We start from the raw sequence: 15374 nt of genomic DNA, 5'->3' as shown, positions 1-15374 counted from the left end.
GACGCGCGGCGTCTGGGCGCGCTGGGCATCACGGCGTCCGTGCAGCCGGTGCACGCGGACCCGGCGATTCTGCGGGCGTGGCCGCGGCTGCTCGGCGCGGAGCGCTGCGCGCGCGCGTTCGCCTACCGCGAGTTCGCCGACGGCGGCGCCACGCTGGCGCTGGGGTCCGACGCGCCCACCGCGCCGCACCTGCCGCTGCCGAATCTGTACGTGGCCACGACGCGCCGCTCGTACCGCGAGCCGGCGCTGGCGACGGCGGTGAATCCGGGCTTTGCGCTGACGGTCGCGCAGGCGGTGGCGGGCGCGACGCACGGGTCCGCGTACTCGTGCTTTGCGGACAAGGAGACGGGTAGTCTGGAGGTGGGCAAGAAGGCCGACTTTGTGGTCGTCGAGGGCGAGCTGCTGCCAGAGAAGCTGATGGAGGCGGTGGTGAGTGAGACGTGGTTTGAGGGGCGGCGGGTGTTTAAAAGGGAGTAGGTGTGAAGACGGAATGGGACGTTGTCAGTGCAAGGGAGACAAGATTACAGGAAACAGTGGGAAACAGGTTTCAGGATTAGAAAAGCTCTTTATTACCTAGAGTGGCTTGGGAGCAGGTTCGGAATTTCAATTTCTCTGAGCTTTGTGCACTCTCCGATAGTTTTAAAATTCTCTGAACGTTAGGCTGGAAGGACATTGGGAATACTCTGAAAGGATTAAAATATAGAAGATGAATAAGAACGTACAAGAAGAGAAACAAAATTGGAATGATAAAGAAGTTAATAAATAATACGAAAACAGTATAAATTCGGAGTATTCCTAACCGGCACCGACAGTGTCAACGTCTGCAAGGCATGAAGACCATGCTCTGCAACGCCACACGCATGACCACCTGCCCACCCAGACACTCGAATTTGAGGAGCTGGACGTTGGTGGCCAGGTACTCTACGACACGGCCACAGACGTGTGGAAGTATTTTGAACTGGACAAGCAACGGTGGCCCAGCACTATCAGGAATTTGAAAGGATAGCATGTGGAAAGCAAGACTGTGACTGTATTCCTCATGTACAATAAACTATATCTTCTTCACAGCAACCGGTAGCTTACCCTTCGCCGTCTCCACGTCATAAATAACATCAACCGCCGCCCGAAACGCCTCCAGGGTCGGCTCATACACCACTACGACATTCCTCACCGCGTGCTCCTCCAAGAAGTCATACGGCGCACACGTGGCAATGCTAATGAGCACTCTTTCCCCTCTGCGCCTCGCAATTTCCAACCCCAGCGCGTGCTGATACGGCGCCTCGCGCGCATTGCGCGTCGCGAGGAGCACCACGTCGGCCTCGTCAATCTGCGCCCACTGCGCATCGCTCAGCGGCCGCTGCGTGTAGCGAATCTCCTCCAGCGCGGCACAGTGCGCGCGGATCTCGTCGCCAAACGAGCTCGACACCCACGGCACGCGCGTCGGCTGTGCGGCGGCGGCGTCGCCGCTGTTGACGGCGCCGCCGCCGCCGACAGGAACGTCCGGTCCGGGGGAGACGAACACGGTGCGGGCAGAAGGCGATACGGGGAAGACGCCGGGTTGGACGCGCACGACGGTGGCCGAGTCGGCGTAGACTTTGCGCGCGAGCGCGGCGCCGCGCGCGTTGATGGCCGCGAGCGCTTTGTCAGTGCGTATCTGGAGCGCGCGGCCCCAGTTGGTGAACGTGGCCTTGAGCGCGCGGATGCGCTCGAGAGACTCGTTGATGCGCGTGTGTTCAATCTCGCCCGTTTCCAGGGCAGCGCAGACGCGGTCAATCGCAGCCGTCTGGAGCTCGTAGGTGTGGCAGATCATGAGGCTGTCGACGCCAGCCTGCAGCGCCATCAGCGCGCCCTCGACGGTGCCGTACGTGGCGCGTATGCCGTCCATCTCGAGGCAGTCCGTTATAATCACGCCATCAAAGTCAAACTGGTCGCGCAGGATGCGCAGCACGCGCGGGGACAGCGTGGACGGTGTGTCGTCGCCCGTGATCCGCGGCAACGCAATGTGCGCCGTCATGACCATTTCGATGCCATCTCGGACGGCTTGCCGAAACGGCAGCAGCTCTGTGGCTTCGAGTTGTTCGCGGTTCTTGTCGATGCGTGGCAGCCCGTAGTGCGAGTCGGTGACGGTGTCGCCGTGGCCAGGAAAGTGCTTCACGCAGGGGACGACGGTCCTGCCGCGCATGCCTTTTGCGCAGGCGGCGGCGAACCGCGCCACTGTCTGGGGGTTGTCGCTCGGGCTGCGCACGCCAATGACGGGGTTCAGCGGCTCCGAGTTGACGTCGGCGACGGGTGCGTAGTTCATGTTGATGCCGAAATGGCGGAGCATGTCGGCGGTGGCGTCGGCGACGGCGTCGGCGGCGTCCAACGAGCCCGTGGCCGCGAGCGCCATCGGGCCGGGCAGCTGCGCGGCCACGGGCGGCGCGATGCGCGTGACGAGCCCGTTTTCCTGGTCGATGGCGAGGAGCAGCGGCTGGGCGTGGCCGGCGTCGCGGGCGAGCTGCTGGAGGTCATGGCAGAGGGTGCGGAGCTGCGCGGCGGAGCGCACGTTGCGCTTGAAGAGGACGACGGCGCCGACGTGGTAGTCTTGGATGAGGGAGGTGATGGCGCTGTTGACGGTGGTGTCGTGAAAGCCGACAGCAAAGAGCTATGCAAGGTGAGTGAGTGAGTGGTAGGTGAGGGGATGGGGATACGTACCTGGCCGACTCTTTTACGCTGTTCGATTGTCACCATTTTGATGAATTGTAGGAAGTGGTGTTTTTGAGAGATGAATTGCTCAATCCAGATTGGAGTTGCTCCTGTAAATATACAAACGGGGTCGACGGGCTTCAGTCGGGTAACTGAGCCGACGGGCTTCCCCTCAACGTGGGGGAACCAAGACACCCCACGATAGGACGTAACGTGTGCTCCCCCACCAATTGTCGGTAGCACATGGTCTGCAGTGCGATTGGAGATTAATCTTTGAATTCCGTGATATTGATACTTGTATGGTACAGTCTGGCCCCGTTCCACCCCAAGAGCCCCAAAACGCCGATATATGAACAAGAAAATAATAAAAAATCCGAAAAGATGGGTCGACAGATGGCAATTACAGGTCAACAAAGGACAACGAAGGAGCAACACTCTGCGTGCCCTCGATGGTAGAATCAAACAAGAAAAAAAACAAGAGTGTATCCCCTAGTAGGCGTCTGTAAACTCCGTCTGGCCATCCATAATGGCATCGGCATTCAAGCGGACACTCCACTGCACCATGTCCGTGTGCGGCTCGTTCTGGAACTCGGTTCCGTGGTCGCCAATGTTGCTGTTGCTCGACTTTGGACCGACGGGGCGGTGGTGGTTGAAGATGGGGGGCTGGGCGGCGATGCAGTTGTGCTTGCGGCGGCCAGCGAGGCCCATGCAGTAGAAGCGCAGCAGGATGTCCAAGGGGTCCTTGACCTCGCGCAGGCCAATTTCGCGCAGCAGGCCGCGGGCGCCCTGTTGCGTGACGGCGTAGCCGAGCGAGCAAACGCCGTTAGACACGTGGTGGACGGCGCGGGTGCGCTTCGGGTAGTCCTCGATGAGCGTGTGCGGCTTGGGCGCAAAGGACCACAGGCCCGACGGCGGCACCGTCGCATCGTCGGTGTGGATGACGCGACCCATGGGCAGGCCCTCGGAAGCGGCGGGGAAGCTCATGCCGCAGTGGCCGAGCCACATCATCTCCCACTCGTCGCCGTAGGGCGAGATTTTTGGCGTCACAGTGCGCGGGAGCGCGTTGATGTCGAACTCGGGCACGGTGGCGTTCTGCTTGTCGTCGTTGCGCGGGTAGGTCGAGTCGGCGTACGACGAAGTGCTGCCGGCGAGGGGCTGCGTCAGGGCCTGGGTCGAGAGGGCGAGGTCTTGCATGATGGAGCGGATGCGGACATCCCAGTCCGAGTCGTCCTCGAGAACGAGCGCGGAGGAAATGTTGAGGCGGACGATTCTAGGAGGCGGTCGTGTCAGCGCATGTCATTTGATTGCGAGGTGATGCATGGGGTGAGGGGTCGATGGGTTAGATGGCGTTCGCAAGGGAGACGTACTCTTGCAGGGCGTTGATGTGGCCACGCCAGCAGCCGAGCTCGCCGCCTTCAAGGTGCTTTCCATCTTCGCCAACCGGGATGGCCTTTTCAGAAATATTGTCGCCCATGGGTCCGTCAATGAACTCGATGGACAGTTCGCTCAGGGCGGCCTGCAGAGCCATGCCGTCGCGTCGATCAGTGCGGGAGGCGAGGCCCATGACATAGATTTTCTCAAACTGCAGTGGTCAGCGATGGTTGTACAAAGACTCCAGAAACAGACAAAATTACGTACACCCAGCGTGCTGTTGTTGATATTGTCGAGAATGTTGTTCCCGTAGAGAGCCTTGGCGCGGTCCCTCACCGGCTGGATGCGGTGGCTCTGTAGCAGGATCCAGACGAAGCCAACGGCGGCCGCAATGGCCACGATGAAGCGCTTCGACATGGGCACGGCAAAGAGGCGGGCGGCGGGACCCGACTTTGGATCGGTCGCGTACATTTGTTCTCGGGTGGAGGTGATGAAGAGAGGATCACGGTTGGGTTGAAGGAGGCAAAAAGTCCCAGGGCAGGGGAAGAGAGGAAGCAAGAAGCAAGAATAGAGAAGGAATATTGGGTCTTGGGGTGACCAGATGCGGACCGGGAAGCTCTAGGTAAAAAGAGGCTTAGTTTATCGCGGCCCCCTTACTCTTTTGTTTTTGCTGGAATGGGGAGCGGCTGAGGGACAAGGCAATAGAAGGGAGAAGAGGGGTTAATAATAATAATGGACGATTTATCTATGAATTTACTAATTTGTACTGCCCCCTTATTGGCAGAAGAAGAAAAGAAAAGCCTAGCAATGTTGGTACTCGGTAACGAATTGACTGGCCCAGCTGGGCTGGAATTCTGGTGGCGTTGGGAGGCGCCCCCTTGGGCCCTACAGCCCCTACAGCCCCAGCAGTGGCCACTCAGTTGTAGCGGTTGTACCGGTTCTAGCCTCTCTCGTACCACTAATAATCATGGATTAAACGCTCGTATCCCACTGGCCAGGGTGCAAGGCCAGCCTTGCACTTGTCTCGGCTCGGAAATTCCACTGTCCACCTGTCAAGGCTGTTGCGGGTCTGCTGAAAAACTGTTATCCGTATAACCACTGAGATGTCAGGGGTATTCCAGGGATGATACCGAATAATAATACTCGGCGCATAGAGGGAAAAAGAAGACAAAAAATGTCTGCAGACTCTCTTTCAGCCTTCTACCCGACGCTCAAAGTTGCGCCACGTGCCTCAATGCGCTTTTTACTAATCACGCCACACTATGCGCTCGATGGTTGTCCCGTGCCGTAGCCGCATTCGCATTGCTTCTCGCAACGGAGATTTTCCAAAGTTATGCTGGACGCGTCTCGTTCCTGGTCTGGTGGAGCGTCTGAAACGTCGCGCCGAGAATCACTACCAGTGCAGATCAAGCTTCAACTTTCTAGTTAACTAGGTGCAGATCCCCAAACTTAGGATGCTGATCATACCAGCCGACAATCTTGGCTTGACGGAATTGCATCCGCATCTTATGTAACTATGTTTCCTGTCTCGTTCCGAAAACCTGGAATTTTTTATTTATTTTATGCTTGGCATGTCACTCGAAACGTACGTTACACATGATTCAGAGCAAAGTACTCTGTACTATTCTGCATTTCCAGTCGTGGTTTCACCTTCCATCGCATAACCGCAACATTGAAACCTCGACTCCATCTCCAACAGTTGCAAGCACTTAGACTATACCAATAAAGCCTGCGAAGCAACAAAAAAAAGCGCAAACGGCCACGGCCATCTAGCAAAAGTCGTCGTGGCCCGAGCCGCCATCACGGCAGCCCCGGTCACAAAAAGTGACGTAGCGGATGTCGCCGTTCGACCCGCCCGCGCAGTAAAATATGGTATTGTAAATATGCGCCTTGTCAATCGGAGAGCTGACCCTGCTGAGCTCGTCCAGAATCTGGGGCAGGTAGTTGCCTGCCAGAGACCAAGTCAGTAATCTACCAGATGCTAGGGAGTCTGCCACAGCCGCGCTGTACCTTTGCTCAAGAGCCCGGCGCCACAGTACCGGAGACCGGTGTTGCAGTTGTCGGCCGCGGCAAACGATGCGATAGCCGCGACGGCGGCAAGGGAGAGGACGGAGCTGTTGACCATTTTGGATTGGGGGGCGTCGTAGATGGGAGTTGTTGGGTCAATGGCGAGACTATGTAGAGCGAGGTCTGATGCACGACGCAATGGAAGCGGTGGTTTAACTGTCTTTTATACTTTTTGCAATCCATCTCTCGCCATCATCTTTGCAGTATCAGCGAGCTGACACTGGGCAAAGAGTGACGCAGATGGGATGATGCCCCTTCGGGTAGGTCGTACGGAGTATTCACAGAAATACGACCCTACTTCCGAGCCATGGTAAAGCCTAAATAGGTTATGGCCGTGGTATTACCACATCTTTACCAATCCTGGCATCTAGGCTGTCAGGTCATTGGTTCAGCTCGCACAGAGTCTCGGTGTATTGAGGTGCGTTTGTTCACAGCCAGTATTGCCTGCCTTCCATCACCCTATACGAGCTTCCCAAAGGAATTTGGACAAGACACGGTGATGATCGTATATGATTCGCAAAAATTCTGGAGTCGGGGTAGAAAATTTAAGCCTGCACTGCCAAAACGCTGCACGCTGTGTTGAACTCTGCTTTGTGCCTGATAAGTCTTCCCGGGTAAAGAACTGCTTGCTCGCTTGAAGCACTCGACGCTGAATCTTGGTTAAAACACAACGGTATCTTGTATATTGCATGTGTTGTATGAGTTAAAAAAAAATTGTCAATGTGTGTGATGTGCACACAATCCTTGACCTGCGTGCGGCTTCTTTCCTTCTCCACCTCACGCAGCTGGGCGCTGTCCGCACAACATACACCTTTCATCACGTTACCTTGGTCACTACCTTCATCGCCGACTATCTTGGTCACTACATAGAAGAGGCCTGAAGCACCAGGGCCCAAGACACCTGCTTTATACGCCATGTCAGACGTCAAAGTCGAGCATGTTCCGGCCAGCCACTTGCCGGCAGGCACCCACAAACCGAATAGCTTCCTGCCAGTGCGGGCATGCATCTTCGACATGGACGGTCTTCTCATCGACTCGGAAGACAAGGTCGCCGAGACCCTCAACGAAATACTAACTCGCTACGACCGCCCGCCGCTGACCAGCCGCATGCGCTGCCAACTGATGGGCGTGCCGGGCTCGTCCAACAGCGACCTGTTCCACGACTGGGCGCAGCTGCCCATCCCCCGCGAGCAATACGCCCAGGAATCGCACCACCTCATGTACACGAAATTCGCGCAATGCAGGCCGCTACCAGGCGCCTTTGCGCTCGTGTCCAAACTGTCAGGCGCCCGCGGCCAACCCCCCCACAGCAGGGTCGAATTGGCCGTCGCGTCGACCAGCTCCGTGGCGTCCTACCGGCGCAAGATGACGCAGCCGGAAACGAGTGCGCTCATGGGCCTGTTTCCCCAGGAGCGCATCATCTTGGGAAACAACCCGTCCATGCCGCAGCATAAGAAGAAACCGGCCCCGGATGTCTACGTGATTGCCCTTGAGGTCCTGAACGAGACGCGGCCGCCCGGCACCAGAGCGATTGAGCCAAACGAGTGCCTCGCCTTCGAGGATAGCATCGCAGGGGTCGAGGCCGCAAGGCGCGCCGGTATGAGAGTTGTTTGGGTGCCGCATCCTATATCGCTGAATGAGTCCGACCGCACGCAACAGAGCAAGATTTTGGCAGCTAGGTCTGGAATGTTTGACCTTGGCGATGAGCATCAGCTGGGACAGATAGACGATGGATGGGGCGAATGCATCCAAAGCCTAAGCGAATTTGACTATGAGAAATATGGCATATTTTGTTCAGATCAATAGGTAATATGGGATCTATTTGAATATAGCTGACCCTCAAAGTTGCGCCGCACGCATCGAAGAAGTCGCGATCTGAAATCGTAATCCATTCCCGTAAGCACTTGGTTTACAACTAAGCTAAATCCACGTTGTGACGCCACTCAACAGGCAATCTTCTTGCATCCCGCTAATACAGATATACACATGGTGCGAACCACTAGCCAATCTCGCGCCCTGTTTAGCCGCCCACTGTGGATGGGAAGGCACAACCGAGTACGATCTTCTGCAGGATTGAGCAAAAAAGCGGTGACTTGACCTCTTTTTATTTCTTGGTCATGGCGGTTGCTGAGGAGCCGCAACCAGCTGAAGATTCGCAGTTCTGCGAAGAATATCAGATAGCCGACTCTTCTCAATTCATTACTTTGTCAAACTGCTGGGTATTTTCAGGGTCGATAAATCTTTACGATCAGATTGAACCATGAGCGAACACCAGGCCTCCAAGCCCCTCAGTAAGATTGCGACTAGAGAGTCATCACTAGCTTCCCTAACGAGAAATGTCTATAGAAAGCCCAGAGAACTATGCTCGAGCTATCATCTCGCTTGCAAGACGATATGCCAACAACTCAGTGTTTCCTGGAAACAATTATGTCGACCTTGCCGAATGGATGTTGCAAGACCGCAATATCCTGACAGGTCCAGCCAAAACCCCACCAGTTGCATATAAACCAGATGAGGCGAAAAATCTTGTCATAGCTTACCACAGCGCAGATAATAGATGGCACGTGGAGAGCTATGGCTCGGAGGCATGTCGGTCGTTATACAGTGACGTGCGCAGCTCTTTTGGTGATCTAGGAGAGATTGTCTTCATTCGCGGATTCATCTCTCCTCAGTGGGTAGCTACGATTGGAAGCAAGTACAGCATTGACCCAGAGTTTTTTCGTCGGCACATGGATTTTCTGTCGGTGAGTGTTGAGAGGCATGCATTCAGCTCTCCATCACTTGCCAGCTCATCAAGCAACATTTTTCGCCTATGTGTGACCACCATACTCCACAGGGACGACTTTGGCGACGGAAACGTCCGTCTGCAACGATCTCAGCAGTCTAGGGAAATGGCAAAGTACAGAGCACAGCTCAGGTCCTCAAAAATCACATGTGGCGATTCAGTGGTGCGAGAGTATGGCACGCTTTGCTCTTCATTCTCCATCGTTGAGCAATGGATTTCATTGTGCATCGCAAAAAGCGCGAATGGATGGACAGGGAAGTTTATCCTCGGATATTTGGAGAAAAAGGTCCAACCTGATCACAGTGGTAGCGTGGATGGATCATGAACGGCCGCTTGAGCAATCGCCACAGGGGCCGTGGACAAGCCACAGTCGAAACAAGGCAACGGCATTACCAGTCGTGCAACATCATCCTAAGATGGCCTTCAGGACGACTACCAATAGACTGGAAAGCGGCAACAGCCCAGCTTCACATACAATGCAAAGTACGGCGGTGCTTGCGCTACAGTACGACTCAGTTGTCGCCCTTGTTGATCTCGCGAGGAAAGCACCAAGCGATCCGCTTTCCATGTGTATTCCACTGTTTGCACATGCGGCCTTTTCTGAAGTCCAGTTTCTGAATTTAATGCAAGAGAAAATCGATAAGCATGTTGAGACAATGGCTGATGGAGTCACGACAGACGTGCTGAGCTCGCTGCACTACTTCGCTGGAATACTCGGTCGACACGCTCACCAACTGAAGCACGGCAAATTTGCTCTCAGTAGACTAGCTGACCAGAGCGCGCGATTCCTCAAAGGCGCTAGACCTGAGCCAAGTGAGTCCAGGAGCGGCGCCGGAGGCGCGTTGCGGGGGCTTGATCCGGCAACTGGCTTCCCAATGGGCAACAACGGTGGCTCATTCACCGTCAAAGGTCTTGTCGATGACTACGAGGATCTCCTAGGCCGATGCTTAAGCCTGTCCGAGTTATGTGACCGTGGCATCACTTTGGCGATGAACAGGTCCATCATTGACGAGTCCCGTAGAGCTGTTGAGCAGTCGGAACGAGTGAAGAAACTGACCATACTGGCGACCTTGTTTATCCCGCTCAGCTTTTGCTCGAGCTTATTCGGCATGAACATCGATATCCTAGGGCAGGGCAGCGTGGAGTTTTGGTGGTTCTTGGTTGTCTGTACCCCAATCACGCTATTGGCCTATATCTTTCATCTCTGGGACTCGCAATCAGTGGTGCTCTGGGTTTTGGGAATGTTGAATAAGGGTGTACCAGGTCGCGACCCGTCTCGACTGCCATAAGTAGCTTTGTTCCTTTGGAGCGGAATCGATACCTGAAGAAAATTGCGCAGCATGTACCAAGTACTGTGCCGTTTGCCCTTCCTGTATGATTGCCATTTCTCCAGCCACAGAAAAGGCCCTCAGCCAAGCTATGGTGCAACTGGTCAGTATGCACCGTGACGTGGACGGACATGATAGGGTGCATGCCCGGCATGTCAGCGAGACGCCCCCGCATTCACTTGCACTGAGGCCCGAGGCGCTCCCGTCGACCAAGGGGCAAACGGCTTCGTTTGCTCTTTGGACACGAGGAGAAGAAATCGTACGAAATAGCCGTGCGCTCATCATCGACACCCCGCCGTTTCCCTGCCACGGAAAATTCCAGACCTATCAAGACAATGGACAACGCACGGACAAAGGGAATCCGTGTCCTGCGAAACCCTGAGAATCGGAGCCAGGCCAGTACCGAGTACAGCGTGACGGGGAGAATCTTTGATCAGAAAGAATCTGCTGACCAGGAGAAACAGCATTGTCCTAATTCCCGGTCTTGATACGACAAATCCAGAAGACTGGCCATTTTCGCAGGACAAATGGCTGTCCACTCTACCCGAGTCCGGCGCGGCGGCCCGTGTCTTAGCCTACGAATATGCATTTCCATTTTCATCAGCAAAACCATCGTGGGAATCAATTCTCCTGCTAGGGTATGAATTTCTGCACTGCCTCACGTCCCTCCGCTCCCCGACAAGCGCTTCCCAAGTATGCGACCCGCAACCCTGGCATCAAACTCTGGTTGTTGATCTAGTCTAGGCATCCAGCCGCCCACTGCTACTCGTCGCCCATAGTCTTGGCGGCATCATAGTGAAGCAGGCGATATGTATAGCGAACAAGCAATTCCCAAGATACGAGTCCATCGTCAACGCCATTGTTGGTCTTGTTTTTCTCAGCACCCCGCATCGGTGTGCTGACCAGCCCGCCACTTTTGTTCGTTTTCGGGACATTCTAGAAGCAACAACTGCGAAAACGATCAAGTTTGATGTCGCCAGGTTCGAACAAGAAGCCACGAGTCTTGTCGATCTGTCATACAGATTTGAAGCGGTGGCGCTAAGGATGCCAATGCTTTCCGTCTACGAGCTGAGGGACTCAAAACTTCATTCATCAGCTCTGCGCCCAAGACATCAACAGGTGAGGATGGCACTCCGTCAAAGCCACGTTCTAACGGCCTTTAGCTTGTCACACGTAGCGCATGCTCTATAAATACCCCTTTGGAAAGTGTGGTTGGTCTCAATCTCAGTCATCACGAAACTTGTTTGTTCACAAAAAGTCTTGACAGTCAAGGAGTGTCGCAGCTGCGCCAATTTGTTTGTGAAACACTCAGTGGAGCATCTCAGCTCGTGGCATTACGCCTTGAAGACCGTGAGAACTATCACCCTTCTACCTCGGACATACTTTTGACATCTGACTGCTCCAGAGGAATATCAGTACGCGACAATGAGCTCGTATTCTCCAACTATGAGTGACCTACCCTATAAAGGTACAGATCTTTTCATATATCCAATTCATTGACTAAACAAGATTAGATCATGTCGAAGCCAATGACCATATTTCTACTGAGGCTGCCGAATGGCCCTCAACCTTTGCAACCGAAGGCACCTCGCTGTCCGGGTTCGAAATGATCCAGACCCCTACCTTACGACCCGACACACACAGAGTCGTCAATCTGCCCTGCGTCCTCGTTAATACACACGAGCTGAATGATGACTTTTATGGCCGACAAGATATTTTGCAACGCCTTGCCACGGAGCTTTTGCCCTCGACAAAGACAACCACGGCGTCCGGCGCAGCCTTGCGACAGTTTGCGATTTGCGGGTTCGGGGGTATTGGAAAGACTGAGATTGCGCGAGAGTTTTGCCGCCGTCATGTAGACGATTTTGACGCCGTTTTTTGGGTTGTAGCTGATGAAGTGGCGAAACTTGATCAGCAGTACCAAGAAATATCGCTGGCGCTGGGCCTTGAAGACTCCTCTGACTGCAATAGTCTTGTTGTCAGTCGAGGAATTGTCAAAGGCTGGCTCTCGAATCCGCGCAAGCAAGTTGGGGTGTCTGACGACTCTTCCAGACCTGGTGTGGAAAAGCCGAATGCCACTTGGCTGCTCATTTTTGACAACGCCGATGACCCAATGATCTTGGCCGACTACTGGCCACAAGGGAGCGGGTCTATTCTTATAACCAGTCGAGATCCCCTTGCAAAGAAGATGTTTACCCGAGAAGATTCGGGAATTGACCTCGAACCTCTTTCTAAAACTGAAAGCTTGTCTCTACTAAACCGTCTCACCACAACCACAGATGAGAGTGAAGTCGCGACGACACGCCGAATTTCCGACGCCCTCGGCGGCATTCCTTTGGCCATTTCCCAAATGGCAGGCATTATTCGTCGCCAAGACTTAACAATGAGCGAGTTTTGGGAACTGTACGCCGACTTTGATGAGCACGCTGCGTTGTACCAAACAAAATTCGATACAAATCTTGTCATCTACCCGCACTCAATTGCAACGGTCTGGGCGTTTCATAAATTAAAGCCACAGTCCAGGCAGCTTTTGGAGCTGATTTCAGTCTTGGACCCTGACAATATTGACGAGGAGGTCTTGATCCATGCGTCAATGGAGCTGCTTTCCACAAGCACACCTTTCAAGAAAAGCCATTATTTGGAGGCTCGTTCCGACCTGCTTCAGTCCTCTCTGATTCAGAGAGATAAGCTACGTCAAGATATCTGTGCATCGCATTGTTCAGGACGCAATATTGGCAACCATACCCGCCGAGGCAAAGTTTCGGATTTTTGAAGGAATTCTACGAACGTTATGGATGCGATGGCCGTCGGCTTTGCCCAAGCCGTCGAGGACGCCGCAGCTACCCCAGCCGAGTACCTCGGATCAAAGGCTGAATGTACGAAGATGGCCGGAATGCGATGCAATCTACCCGCATGCGCTGAGGCTACATCAAATATGGCCTTTGCTTCCCAACTTGCCCGAAATGGCAAAAGTATTGTTTGCAAAACTTCTTGTTGAAGCAGCCTGGTAAGTCCCCTCGATGACTGTCTCTGCGCATGCCACTAAACTCTACAAAGGTACCGAAAGGAACGCGGAATGGCGAAAGCTTTCGATGGATTTTTCGACACAGCACTGGGCATATGCCACTCCTCGAGCCACGTGGACCGGGATGCCATACTCGCCGACCTGTATTTTTGCTTGGGTGCAATCTCTATGGATGCTAGCGATTTTGAGGCAAGCAGGCTGTATAAAGAAAAGCTTTTTGATCTTGTCTTTTCATTATGTCAGGGCCTGGGTGTGGAAGATGAGAGACTGTATCTGGCCTATGCAGAACGCGGCATCTCACGCACGCAAGATAAACGATATGCCGAGGCCGAAGCCGACTTTTCCGAGGCTTTGAGGCTCCGAAAATCTCTCGGGAACTATATCCCTCGGTCTGGCGAGGCAAATCTTGGCTGGGCGCTGCTGGCGCAGGGCAAGTACCAAGAGTGCGAGGGACTGTTGCTGCAGAGCCTTGCGCTGCGAGAGGCGGCACTGGGCAAGGATGACCGCGAGTCGGCCAGAACTGGACTGATCCTCTATGTTTTGGGAAACCTGCGAGCAAAGCAAGAGAGGTGGGACGACAGCTTCGAGTACCATGGCCGGGCATGGACGCACATGCGCGAGACGGTTGGCGAGCGAGACTCGTACACGGCCCGCACCGCCCACAAGGTTGCCGAGCATCTCCTTCGCGAGGGACGCATGCAAGAAGCCATGTAAGTGCCATACGGCCCATTGTCCACTTGTCCTGCCCTCGTCGTGGCGCCCTCTCCCGCACCGTATCCCATGCTGTCCCTCTTCCCATGGCTAGCTAACTCGATCCGCTTGCCAGTGGCACCGTGAACACGGCTCTCGCAGCGTGGGCCGTGGACCCCAACGCACACAAGAGCGAAATCGCCCGCACCACCTTTTTGAAAGGGAGCATATTCCAGGCCATGGGCCACGCGCAAAAGGCTGGCATCGCTATCCGTGTCGCGTGTCGCCTGAGACGAGAGGTCACCGGCGAGGACAGGGAAGCAAGGTCGCTGTCCATGGCCGACTTTGACCGCATCGTAGCGTTTTGGTCCCGCTGAGCCGGGGGGGTATTGAGTTCGGTTCGGGCTCGGCCATGGACATCGGCTGGGTGAGATGGATAGTGGTCGAAAGAGTGTATCTGGCGCTGATACGGTTTTTCGAGTGTGAAGCGGATGGCGTGCAGCTTGCAGGCGAGTGGCATTCTTTGTCGTACGCTCCGCGCCACCTGTCACATTTCCCAGACCTCGAGTGCTACACGGTCAGAATCAGGCAGCGGCTTATATTGCGCCTGTACAACGTCATCCTCAGAGCTCTGGTGCTGCACAGCCATGCCTAGGCCGCAATCTATCCTGCGCCTGTGCACCCTCACCCCCGGGTCATTCAAGGGACCTCGCGTGCTACACGATTATCTCGGGGCCTACACACCCTCAACCTAGAGTATCTCAAGACAAGGGTGGCCGCTCTCAACTCACTCCAGGCAGTTCGATGTGGCACGCGGTCCACAGCTACGTCAGTTGTAAAACATGACTGGGTCTCACTCCGCAGCCGGCATGACGGTTGCCTACTGACAGCAGGTTGACCTCGTGTGCTACGCGTTCAACCTTAGGCAGCATGGTCGGCCTATTTTCGAACCTCTTCCACCTATAAGAGGCAGTGAGCCTTTGCACCCTCGTCCTTGCTCTTCCTCCACCTGGCACCTTTTTTACGCGTCAGAGAAATGGTGAGCAATATGGAGCCGTCCTCCTCAACGACTGACGAGGACCGTTGGTCAGGTCCGTAACTCTGTCCCATGGCTGAGTGTCACTAACGCATATGCAGCTGACGAATCTCAATCTCTCCGTTATCACGTCTATCTGGTTCTCATTAATGATTATTGGCACCCTTACATGGCCGGTCGTACAAGGCTGTCACAACTATCTCCGTCTGGATATGAGTCTTCGTCTGCACCTGCACCCAGGCGACCTGAACTACTGGAGGAGCCCTTGCAAACGGAAACAGCCGAAATCCCCGATCTTCTCCGCGAGCCGCCTCCCGATCTACCTGAATCTCTTCAAGGCGATATATCACCCGCTACGGCCACCGATGAGTCGACGGTCTATCAGTC

General features: G+C 54.8%; 6 protein-coding genes across 6 annotated transcripts in view; 3 read left to right on the top strand and 3 right to left on the bottom strand.

Moving 5' to 3' along the window:
- Window positions 1-616, top strand: part of CCM_08714 (amidohydrolase family protein) — a gene marked incomplete at both ends in the record, with an annotated part of 1833 nt that extends 1217 nt beyond the window's left edge. Inside the window, 3 exons of the mRNA XM_006673851.1 lie at window positions 46-206; window positions 292-429; window positions 578-616. Coding sequence (XP_006673914.1) covers window positions 46-206; window positions 292-429; window positions 578-616 — 338 coding nt within the window. The remainder of the gene's footprint in view (window positions 1-45; window positions 207-291; window positions 430-577) is intronic.
- A 435-nt stretch (window positions 617-1051) lies between these two features.
- CCM_08713 (beta-N-acetylglucosaminidase, putative) lies at window positions 1052-2730 on the bottom strand (the record flags this gene model as incomplete). Its single annotated transcript, XM_006673850.1, has 2 exons — window positions 1052-2644; window positions 2695-2730. 2 exons carry the CDS (start codon window positions 2728-2730, stop codon window positions 1052-1054), a joined length of 1629 nt encoding a protein of 542 aa, XP_006673913.1.
- Window positions 2731-3174: 444 nt separating this feature from the next.
- On the bottom strand, window positions 3175-4527 carry CCM_08712 (Glycosyl transferase, family 25; the record flags this gene model as incomplete). Its single annotated transcript, XM_006673849.1, has 3 exons — window positions 3175-3955; window positions 4053-4267; window positions 4324-4527. The coding sequence occupies 3 exons, from the start codon at window positions 4525-4527 to the stop codon at window positions 3175-3177; spliced, it is 1200 nt and encodes a 399-aa protein (XP_006673912.1).
- A 1298-nt stretch (window positions 4528-5825) lies between these two features.
- On the bottom strand, window positions 5826-6181 carry CCM_08711 (uncharacterized protein; the record flags this gene model as incomplete). The annotated part of the gene is made up of 2 exons (XM_006673848.1): window positions 5826-6004; window positions 6067-6181. 2 exons carry the CDS (start codon window positions 6179-6181, stop codon window positions 5826-5828), a joined length of 294 nt encoding a protein of 97 aa, XP_006673911.1.
- An 857-nt stretch (window positions 6182-7038) lies between these two features.
- Window positions 7039-7929, top strand: CCM_08710 (haloacid dehalogenase-like hydrolase, putative; the record flags this gene model as incomplete). Its single annotated transcript, XM_006673847.1, has 1 exon — window positions 7039-7929. One exon carries the CDS (start codon window positions 7039-7041, stop codon window positions 7927-7929), a length of 891 nt encoding a protein of 296 aa, XP_006673910.1.
- Window positions 7930-11682: 3753 nt separating this feature from the next.
- On the top strand, window positions 11683-14328 carry CCM_08709 (tetratricopeptide repeat domain containing protein; the record flags this gene model as incomplete). The annotated part of the gene is made up of 5 exons (XM_006673846.1): window positions 11683-11704; window positions 11751-12941; window positions 13210-13243; window positions 13294-13971; window positions 14088-14328. The coding sequence occupies 5 exons, from the start codon at window positions 11683-11685 to the stop codon at window positions 14326-14328; spliced, it is 2166 nt and encodes a 721-aa protein (XP_006673909.1).
- Between the last annotated feature and the right edge of the window lie 1046 nt (window positions 14329-15374).

The sequence above is a fragment of the Cordyceps militaris genome (assembly GCF_000225605.1).
Source record: "Cordyceps militaris CM01 unplaced genomic scaffold CCM_S00007, whole genome shotgun sequence".
Classification (NCBI taxonomy): domain Eukaryota; kingdom Fungi; phylum Ascomycota; class Sordariomycetes; order Hypocreales; family Cordycipitaceae; genus Cordyceps; species Cordyceps militaris.
Note: the sequence above shows the minus strand (reverse complement) of the source record. Positions and strands in the feature narration are given on the sequence as shown.